General features: G+C 44.4%; 1 protein-coding gene and 1 long non-coding RNA gene across 2 annotated transcripts; one reads left to right on the top strand and one right to left on the bottom strand.

Annotated features, from left to right (window-relative positions):
* Positions 1-594: 594 nt before the first annotated feature.
* Positions 595-9026, top strand: LOC308195080. Its single transcript, XR_013951248.1, has 3 exons — positions 595-1513; positions 1764-2252; positions 7123-9026. It is a non-coding gene; the product is annotated as an uncharacterized lncRNA (long non-coding RNA).
* Positions 5879-10459, bottom strand: SPINK2 (serine peptidase inhibitor Kazal type 2). Its single transcript, XM_080591909.1, has 4 exons — positions 10344-10459; positions 9981-10018; positions 9054-9163; positions 5879-6045 (listed from the first exon to the last, which is right to left on the bottom strand). The coding sequence occupies exons 1-4, from the start codon at positions 10390-10392 to the stop codon at positions 6000-6002; spliced, it is 243 nt and encodes an 80-aa protein (XP_080448035.1). The 5' UTR covers positions 10393-10459; the 3' UTR covers positions 5879-5999.
* Between the last annotated feature and the right edge of the window lie 298 nt (positions 10460-10757).

Genomic DNA, 10757 nt, shown 5'->3' with positions numbered 1-10757 from the left:
AAGCATTGGATCAGGCTGCACAGGGAAGTGGTGGATTCGCCATCCCTGAAAGTAAAAGACACGTGGACATGGCATTTAGGGACATGGTTTAGTGGTAGACTTAGTAGTGTTATGTTGTTGGTTGGACTTGATGATCTTAAGGGTCTTTTCCAACCTAAATGGTTCTATGATTCTATGACTAGCCATCTGAAATGACTGTCTTCAGTCTCAGAGGCACAGGAACGCCTCCAGATCAGAAACCGCAGGCCCGAAACTGAGCTGACAGAACCCAGGATGCTGTGAGCAGTCCGTGACTCACACAAGGTTTCTCCAGGCAATGTACATGGCCACCTGTGTGTGCCCACCCCCAGGTCACACAGACTGATAGGGTGACATCAGGCAGGACACTGACAGCAGAGATAGTCCCTTAGTCCTGAGGGCCCCAAATGGCCTCCTCCTGTTAGGTCTCCTCACAGAGAGCACTGGTCTTTCCGTGTACCTCCTCCCAAGACTTGGACTCCTAAGGAGGATTGCCAGCCAGCATGTGCATAAGGGACATGCTGTTGGACACTCACTGTCCCTAGTTGAGAGGGTAGCAAACAAGGATCAATATATAAACAAATAAAAATATGAATTTCCCTGTCTTTCCTAAAGCTGTGAGGCAGCGATAGGGCAAGAGGGAATGGACTCAAATTGCACCAGGAGAGGTTCTGGTTGGAAATTAGGAGAAATTATGAACAGGAAAAAAAAAAAAAGATCTGTAATTTACAGGTGACTCAAACACATCTTGCTGCAGAAGTTGGACATATGCCTGTGCAGCACACATATCTTGCCCTAGGATTTTATGGCTTGTCCCTTTCCCTGATCCCAAGTGTTTCTGTCAGCGATTTATCAGGTATGTCCTGGGGAAGCCTGTGGCCATGCTTCAAACCAGCAAGCAGTTAAAGCAGAGGATCCAGTATTGCAACCTATATTATCCTTTCCTCATTGCCTTTTCTCCACAGCGTTGCTGCATTTCATTGTCATCACTACGAAGCAGTAAATACACCAGTGATGTTACGCGAATAACGCAACCTTTGGCTGCTGTGCAGTGTGTGTGGCAAGCCAGCATTCCTCAAGAAAGCAAGTCCTCCTCCCTGCGTCTTGTCTTGTTTCTTACCCTACTTGGCCAACAAAAGGCCTTATGTGACCTGGCAGACAACTGAATGAGGGAATTGATTACTCTTAAAAAAGACCCAGATCTTTTCCCTTAGCTGCTCTATCCCAGGGAAATACCCATTCACCCAGCTGGCTCACTAGACAGCTGACAGATGCTGGCACTAGCATGTGGAGGTTGGGCTAAATGCTTTAGGGCTAAATGTGATTCGGTCGGCTTGGGACTTCTGTTTTCCAGCTGGGTATTTTTAAAGCTTCTGTCACAGGCTTGCTAGCTAAAGCATGAGTGATCCCATGTACTTCTGCATAAAGTGAATCACTTCACTGCAGAGCAAAGAGGACAACAAAATGAAACAATGCTGAACTCTTCATTTGGCATGTAGGCAAAAATCCTGGCGGGGCCAAAGTACAAGTTCCTACCCTTTCATTATTGCCTTTGATTTGGTGTCTATCTACCTCCACTGTTACATCCTCAGGACCCACCAAAAAACAAATAAATCAAATCGAGTGTCTGTATGTCAGAATTGGCAGATTCTCTGCTAACAGCTGCACGGTGCATCAGCAGAGCAGTGGCGGTGGGAAAAAATCTCAGGAATGTGCTTAAGACTATTTTTCATTGCTTCTTTCAGTGTCCGGAGATCAAACATACTCAGAGTAGCAGAATGGAGCGGAGCCCAGAGCTGTGAGAATGCGCAATCACTGGATTGTTGAGTGGACAAAAAAAATCAGTGTTCCTGAAAGACTGAGATCATCCCCTCTCTGTGTTTTTCTTGTGCATCACTGAGTATCTCTTTGGTTTTCTATTTCGATCCTTTCAACCTTAACAGGACAAGAGAATGAAATATGCACATATGTATGGATTTCCTACTTTTTTTTTTTGAACTATATTTTAAGTTTTGGACCACTTTTCTTCCAACTGTTCATTTGCACTACCTGACAGTAAACCTTCAGTGAGAGAGACTTCTTCTAGATCAGGGAACTAACACATGGTGAAAAGGAGGAAGGAAATCCCTTCTTTCTTACAGCCCAAAGACTGACTGCCAGCAAATTACCAGAAAAGCAACTCTGGCAACATTCCCCTGGCTACTTGATACAGGAACATCTCATCTGCTTGTAAGGTAAAAATCAATTCTTTTCATGATGACTGAAATTGTATACAAGAACCCTGTTCTAGTGCATTATTCCATAAATGTGTCTTCTGGCTCACTAGTGCATTGCAGAGTCTAAAAGCACTGTGAAGAGATGATGTAACTTAACAGAATTAACTGTGAAGAGTAGGCAAATGTTTGTTTCCCTTCTCATCAGCCCAAACACCTGGTTTTCATTTCAGAGTTTAAATTTTTTTTTTTTTTTTTTAAGGGCACCTTAAGGGCATCCTTCTTCCTCTGTGTAGAAATGAAGGAATTCCCAATATTATGCAGCTTTTCCCCCCTTTGGGCTCAACCAGATCATAAAAGAAAAGGTGCTACTAAGAGTTTACAGACCCTTATAGTACAAACTTAGGAAATCTTTACCTTGGCTGATCCAGACAGACGAGTTGCTTTGCTGTCTTCTCCTATTTGACTCTGACATGAGTATTATCTAGCTCTCAACTGATGACAATACATATAATTTTTTTAAATGTTGATTACAGTTGCAAAGCTACCTAACTTCCAAACACAGAAATTGCCATATTGTCCCGAGAGCTCTTAGATAAACTTAATCACTGAACTGACTTCCCATTCACAATCACATCATTACCACTTCGTATTTTCTAGCTGTGTTTATGTCTCCCAGCTTAAGCTTAGGGAAGGCAGGCACATTGTAGGGCAAGCATATTGATAAATTTACAGAACACCAACTTCTGCATTTAAAAAATCCCCAGGAGAGCTCTGACTCACATGTAAGTGCAAAGCTGATTTTCCTTTATTCACACAGAGAAAAAGAAAAAAGATATTTGGAACTTCCAGAAGATTATTGGAAAGTAAGACTGTGCATGCGGATAGCTATCACAGAGCAGCCCCAAAGGTTCGTAAAGGATCCACTCCTCACTTCGAGAGATGACTTTCAATTACAGATGAAGGGTGAAGGCTCAGTTCAGCTTCCCCTTTAAGGACATCTGCAGCTTCCCAAGTATCCAAAATATCTGAAGCTGGGAATGGAAGATAAGACAAAGGATTTCCAGGAAAGTCAGACCCTTCCAGGGCACAGTTTGAGGCTCGCTGAAATATTCTACAGGACCCATAAGGACACCAGACAATTACAAGACAGGTTTAACATCTCAGTCTGCTCTAGAAAGCATCACAGTAGGATTTTTCAGTACCTTTGCCTCTCTTACTGGTAAACAGGAACAGACTAAAGTAAGTAGGTACAGTTTTAGGTCAACTTTAAATGCTTCTGTATATAACGTAAAGGAAAAAAAACAACACATTTGTGTAAATGTTAAAATAAAACAAGTATACCAGAATCTTAGAAAATTTCTCACTGATAGATAAAAAAGCACTTCAACAAGAGTAATTTTTTCTTAATGTAAAGGTGAGACTCAGTTAGAGGAAAATGACTTTTTCTAAGGTTATTTAATTAAGAATGCTTTAACCAGAAACCTATGCTGCTTCCATAAATGTTTTGTAAATGCAACTTTCAAAAATTGCTATGTGACCAGCACCAAAAGTCATGAAGCTAAGACAGAACTCAATGCAATCGTAACCATGTCAGTGAATGCCACAGGTATCTGCCCACCGAATAGAGTTATTACAAAATACTACACTGTAGTCTCTTGCAGCAAACATCCTTGGATTCGATGATCAGGAAAAAAAAAACAAGTTTATTCTGCCAAGTAAAATGAGTTTGACTACGTACCAGGACTGTAATGACACTAATAATACAGATGAAAATAAACAGCTTCTAACAGAATATTTATGTGTACAAACAAAAGTTATTAATAGACTTTTGCTACACCTCTACCAAGAACGTAAAATAAAATGAGATTTGAAAGAAAAAAAATGCTGCCACCTAGTGAGCAATATTAAAACCCACAAGTTCATGCCTTTCATTCTGACTAGTCTCCTATGGGATTAGACTGTGGTTCTTGCCCTTCAGCTCTTGTTCATCGTCCAGTGCAACCCAGGACAAACACAATCACTATTTAGCAGTACAGGCTAACAAAACACTGGTAATGAAAGGGAAAAGAGAAGTCCTTGTTGGGTGACCGCTAATGGCCAGCACATTTGGATATATGTTTTCCAGTAGAAAAGTTTTCAACTGCTAGCAATATTTTTTTGGGCCTTAAATGTTTCATTGAAAGCATCATGGGTTTGATGCATTTTTATCACAGCCAAGCGAACCTCAGGACATCAGTCCTGAAAGAATCTGCTAGGAATTCAAGGAGAGATGCTTTCCATCTTGTTCAAATCAGTGTTGTACAGCTTCTGGCTGAGAAAACCTGCAAATCCACAAAACAGTGCCTGAAGAAAAGTGCCTGAACATTTCCAAACCCACCACAACTAAGTTGGGAGCTGCAATCTAGCTCTTCCTGAAAACACACCCACATTGTGTGCTGGGTAACAGTGCATGAAGCCTAGTGAACATTTTGGTTACAGATTTCCTGAACATTTTTTTTTTAGGGGGAGGGGATTGGAGGGCGGTTGAGGGTATTTCCACAGGAGGAAGAGTCAGGAATTTAATCAATAAAGAAAGCCCTTGGTTTAGATCATTGAGGAACAATACCATTCATATCCATCTGACATTTCTCTGGAGTCAGGCATGTTCCTTCATGGTCTACTTCCATCAGGCTTTGAATTAGATCTCTGATCTAAGGAAAAAAATCAAGAAACTGAAATATTTGATTGAAATATTTTATTTTAATGTGCAGAATATGAAAAGCAGATGTCAGGGGCAGATTTGGTGAGTTCACATACTCTTGCACTGCTGAATTATCTCTTTTAATGCAGAAAAATAGGAAGATTTAAAAACACATCTAAGGTTTTATCTTTAAGCATTCCTATGCTGGAAGCAGTGCTCTAATGTAATTATAACTGTCAGCCTAACATGCTATTTTTTGTTTGGATTTGTTTTGTTTAGTGGTGTTTGTTTATGTCTGAGTTTTGCAAAAAAAATGCAATGCTATACACACTTTCTTCAAATACTGAAGGGACATTTCTACAGCTAAGAAGACTGGAGTTGTTAAAGTTCCTTTGCAAGCACAGTTATTTATCAAATAACCGTCATGCCATGAGTGAGATCACTCTGTCAGCGACTGTTCTTTGCACTGACGGAATGAAGACAGGCATGTGCTGTAATGTAAGGCTGAGTCTGGCCCTTTGAAAGGAATGCAGGACAATAGCATCGCTGTTTTCAAAGCACAAGTCACCAGGCTGTGACCCCTCACCAGGCAGGAGGCACGCCGTGCACCTCTGCCCAGTGAGGCCTGACAAAGGCCTCGGCTGGAGGCAGGACGAGCGCAGGCCTTGACCAGAGGTAGAGGGACTGCCAAACAACCCAAATGCCATCCGTTCAGAGGTGCTTAGCAGAGAGGCAGTGAGCTCCATGTGCTCGTTTGCACGACAAGGGGTCTGTGGCAGAACTGAACCCCAGTGTTTGTCCTGCAGGCAGCGGGAGGCCTGCCAGACCCGCTTCATGCCGCACCCTTTTACACCAGTCTTCATGTTCCCCTGTAATTTTCGCTGTCACTTCTACTGCAGGAAGCGACTCCAGTTCAGGTTATAAACATACTATGGCTATGAGGTTTAAATACACAAACAGTACCTTGTTTAAACAGGCAAAGCTATTTATTAAGACAGACTACATAGAAGGTACATTGAAAGTATTGTTTCGATTTGAACTGGTTTTGTCCCTCCCATTTTCTTCATGAGGTTCCATCTGACATATCAGCATGTTCCCCTCTTGTAAATTTGGACATCCTTTTTATTTTCACTGCAAGCAAAAGAAAATTATTTTAGAGGAGAAGCACCGTAACAGAGACATTTTATAAAGTGGACTCTCCCATGTGCCCAGTTAAATGTAGCGATGGATTTAATTGAATCACTTATAGCAAACCTTACTGCAGAGTAACTGATGAAAAGATTTATGAGTCAGACACACAGAACAAATAACTTACCAGAGACAGCCTCACTTCAGGCTAATAAGAAGGCCTATAAGAACACAGTAAATCCAACTGCAAGTCTGAGATGCATCAAACCACCTGACAAAGCTTGCCATGAGGTCTGAAGTGTCCATTAAAAAGCAGTAATGCAAGTCAAATTCACGGTGCTCGAAGTGGGAACCAAGTCTAACACTGACAGAATGTCTCCCTTGCATTTGGGAGTTCAGTGCACATCCTAGTGCATTTCTGCAGCCCAGAGTCGCGACATTTTGCATGTCTGGTTCTTGAAATGATGGAATATTCTTAAAGGAGATTTTAGCAAAGTCTCTGTTAGTTTGGGAACATTTTTTTTTTAACCAGTCCAATAAATGGTAGTTTGCAGTGCTCCAATTGCAAATCTCTGTTTACCAAGTAAGTGTGGATGCAAGAAGAAAGTGATATAATACAGACTGCCCTAGATCTTCAGTTTGTCTCTCTATCTTAATAGAATCAAGCTATTTTACTCCTCATGAAATTCAAGTGGTCTGTGATTACCCAAAGGTCAGGAAAATCTGTACTAATTAGGGATCTTTTAACCAGAAGGTAGAGGAGCAACTTGGGAATATAAAAGAAAAAAAAAATCAAGCCCAGGAGATGCAAAACCTCTCCTGCAGCACCGTAATGCTTTTCAGGACCTGGGGCTTTCCAGGTGCTCACACAGTCTTGCTAAAAAAGCCCATGGGTGGTACTGCCTTGGCCATCAGGGAAGTAAGTCCTTCAATGGGCTTAAACAGGGGCTGGAAATGACCTGCCAGATGACTGCTAAGAATCACCTAAGTTAATTTAGAGCTGAGTGGTTTGTAATTCACTATGGGATATGCCCATGTATCTATTTCTACATCACCAGATTATTCTATTTATCTTGGCAGCTACTGGTCGTGCCGCTTGCTAAGAAGAGCAGAAAGACCTCTTTGTTCTCTCCTCTTGAGTTACAGACTGTACTCTACACTCCTTGAAGTGAAATGACCATTGCTTACGACCAAGAACCATTTTTCAAAGCTGAAATCATTCCAGTAAGACCAAGTGTTCTCTCCTTGTGCTCCTGCCAAGTAAAACACTTCAAAACAAAGCTCTCCAGGCTGCACTAGAAAGACAATGAGTAGGCCAACTACTGAATTATTAAAGAAAAAAAAATCAAGATAGTATCTGACCACCTTATGTCCCCTTAGATGAAAATACTTTTCTGATCATGTAATAAGCCAGCAAAAGAGATGGCAGAAGAGACAAAGAAGAGACAAAACCCATGTTGTGTAAGCGTCTGAAATCCTATGTTGCATATTTCACACAAAGTATGCGCATTTATTATAAGACGTAAGCCCCATCAACAACTACTTAAGGAATGGAGTGGAAAGAAAATAGCAAATTTGCCTAGAGATCCCTTTGTGCTGTGTGCAGCACTGTATTCAGGAATTCAGCATGCACGTCCCTGGAGCTGAGGGATCATGCCTAAAAAAAAACAGTATCCTAGAAATGGATAAAAAAAGACTGGATCTCAAAACCCATCATTCTATTCTGAAAAAGGATCGAATATCCTTTATCAGCTCAGATAGCTGCTTTTCTGACATGCTCTTAAAAATATCCTGCAAAGGACTGCAAAGTTTATTAATAAATATGCTCGACAACTTAACTTTTCCTTATGTCTAGGCTTCCTTTCCACCTACTTAACTGTTTTGCAAATTAAATCAGTAACAACCCATCCCAGCACGTGGTGACCACCACGCAGTGGTCAGCTGCTATTGGTCTCTTTGCCAGCCTTGGAGGCTCTGTTTTCATTTGTCCACGGCATGCAGCTCTTCCTTACATCTTGAATTTTTAGCATTTCTGATGCTTTCCTCCTGACCCCTAGGAATTCTGATACTGCCCTGCACAGATCATTGTATCACATGTAATTTTGCAAATTTTTATTGTCTTTATTTCAGTATCCAAATCATTACACAAATATTAAATTATGTACTGCAGCTAAAGGAAATCCCATTTAATAGCATTTTCCAGTTTGATTACTGCTGTTAAACTCCAGCATTTCAAACTGCTCTCTCTTCCTCCTTTAATTTTGGTTGAAAAACTATTTGTCTTCTTATGTGAATGTCAAGTGGAGCTATGTAAAATGCCTTGTTAATGTCAAGGAGTAGCACTTCTGGTTTCTTCTACTCTGCTAGGCCAGTTATCTTGCCAAAAACCCTAAATCTTATGGATTTGATTGGATTATTTCTGACAAATCTGTATCAGATTTGCTTACACTTTTTTTTCCCTCTATCTACATGTCAATCACTTATTAACTTACTCCGTTATCATTTTAGGTAGCAAAGATGAGCAGGTTCTTAACAATGTAACATGACAGCACCTCTTTTCTCCCCTTTTCACAGGTAGCACCACGTCTGCCCTTTGATTTGTTGGGGTTTCCAAACTTTTCCCAAACTGTAGGTTTAACAATTGGTTTGCCAGTTTTCTTTCAATTTTGTCATTTGCTTGGGTAGTTTGTGAAGTACTCTAGTGAAAATGTTACCGACATAAACATGATATTTAATGGCAATGTGACACTGGGTGAAAGCCACAGGCAACATCCCTCCCCATCTCCCCGTCTCCCATGATGCCCCTCCTTAAGAATTACAAAAAATAATATTCAGTACTCCCAGATGATGCAATCCAAGCATTTCATGGTTATTGACATTTGAGAAAATGCTAAAATTGCAATTAACAGACTGTGAATGACTCGAAGCCACTAATTGTTCAGTTAATTGGGATGTGAGGGTGCATGTTTTACTTGTAAAGGAAGCCAATGTGAAAGAAAGGTTAGAATTACCTGTTTGAAAGGCAGAGCACACACTCATTTGAGTAGGTCTCTCCATCGGTCCCACAAACCGGATTGTAGTCCTTTGGACATCCAGGCACACCATACAAGTCGCATGCAGGCTGGAGAATACAGGTACACAGCGAGTCATACACTAGCTGAAATGGGTTTCTCTAGTCCTCCCAGTTCAGCAGGATAATTTCTGAGAGCTTCCAAAGGATACTGGCATATTCACACACACAAATGAGAGCTTAACAAGGGGTAGCACAGCATTATAAAATGCCACGTTATCTGTCATGCTTGTATGGGAAATTATCACTTGGCTTCTGCTGCCTAGCACAGATTGATCTGCAAGCGTGTGGCTGTGTCAGGGCATATTGACAAATCGGCGGCGTGCTACGAAACGCAGCTCCTTCCGACGTCTTGTGTCAGAAGTGGGCAGCGGACATCCCAGGAAGGATGTCTACAGACCTAGCTGATAGGGGATGGGAATTAAGAAGTGATCTCCCCATGGGAATTAAGAAGTGATCTCCCCATGGCAGGCGTGCTGCAGCCCTGTAACAGGCAGACTGGCTGGGGCAGGTGCCTCGGGGTGCTCTGCAGAGCATCTCCTGGGGTCACAGCCCCTGACAGGCACAGCCTCTCTGCAAGGAGGTCCTGAGCGGGGGTACCAGAGGGGTGGCCTGGCTTGGCAGTGTGCTGAGGCTTCCCCCTCAGTGCCTGGGATTTAGAGGGTAGCGGCTGCAGTGCCCCGGGAGGCCCACGGAGGGCTGTGGGGTCTCCCTACCCAGGGGTTAGGGTTAGGGTTGGGGTTAGGGTTTAGGGTTTAGGTTTAGGGTTAGGGTTAGGATTGGGGTTAGGGTTAGGGTTAGGGTTAGGGACCGGGGGGGTCTCTGGGTCCTCGCCCGCGGTCCCCAGCACGGAGCAGGCTGCACCCACCGGCACACTCGCAGCAGCTCCGGGACGCGACAGGAGCCCTGCGGAGAGAGAAGCCGCCGTTAACGGCGCCCGGGTCCCGCCGAGATTCCCCCCGTCCCGGATCCCCCCCCAGAGGCTGGGACAAGCCGGTCTGGTCCCCACGGCCCTGGACCAGCCGCTGTCTGCCCCCGGTGCCGCTCCCCACAGCCAGCCCGGTACCGCCCGGTTCCACCCGCGGCATCCCCCCGGGAGCGGCTCCTGGCCGGTACCCTTTACCCGGTACCGGCTCGGGCTTTCCCCTTCCCTGCCTCCGGTCATGGTGCGGGACCCTCCCCGCTCCCACGTCCCCGCAACCGAGAGCTCGCCGCCGCCCCGTGTCGGTACCGGCGAGGAGAGCCGGCAGCAGGACGAGCACCGGCAGCGCCACCGCCATCTCCGCCAGCGCCAACGGCAACGGCAACGGCAACGGCAACGGCAACGGAACGGGGGCGCGGCGGGGCGGGGGCGCGCGGCGGGGCACCGGCACGGGCCGGGGGGCACCGGGCAAATACCGGGGCTGGGAGAGCTGCCGGGCTTGGCACGCCGCCCCGGCTGCACGGGGTGTCTCGGCAGCCCTAGGAGCATCCTGTGTTGGACGGTGATAGCACGGGCTGGCTCTGCGAAACGCAGCGGTCGGCTTCACGTAGCGTGAAGGGCGCTGGCCCTGGGGTCGGTTGTACGCGGTTGCCGAAACTCTGGGCTCCTGGTGAAACGGGCTGTGGTTGTGTGTATGAGCTGGGGCACAGAGCCAAGTGATAG

Source organism: Anser brachyrhynchus (assembly GCF_964034855.1).
Source record: "Anser brachyrhynchus genome assembly, chromosome: 4".
NCBI classification, from domain to species: Eukaryota; Metazoa; Chordata; class Aves; order Anseriformes; family Anatidae; genus Anser; species Anser brachyrhynchus.
The sequence above is the reverse complement of the archived record's forward strand: the minus strand, read 5'-3'. Positions and strand labels throughout refer to the sequence as shown.

Excerpts from the sequence above, each read along its gene's own strand:
- SPINK2 (XM_080591909.1), bottom strand. The coding sequence starts at position 10,392 with ATGGCGGTGGCGCTGCCGGTGCTCGTCCTGCTGCCGGCTCTCCTCGCC. Across the intron at positions 10,019-10,343 it reads GCTGCCGGCTCTCCTCGCCG|GGCTCCTGTCGCGTCCCGGA; the intron begins GTACCGACACGG and ends CTCTCTCCGCAG. Across the intron at positions 9,164-9,980 it reads GAGCTGCTGCGAGTGTGCCG|CCTGCATGCGACTTGTATGG; the intron begins GTGGGTGCAGCC and ends TGTATTCTCCAG.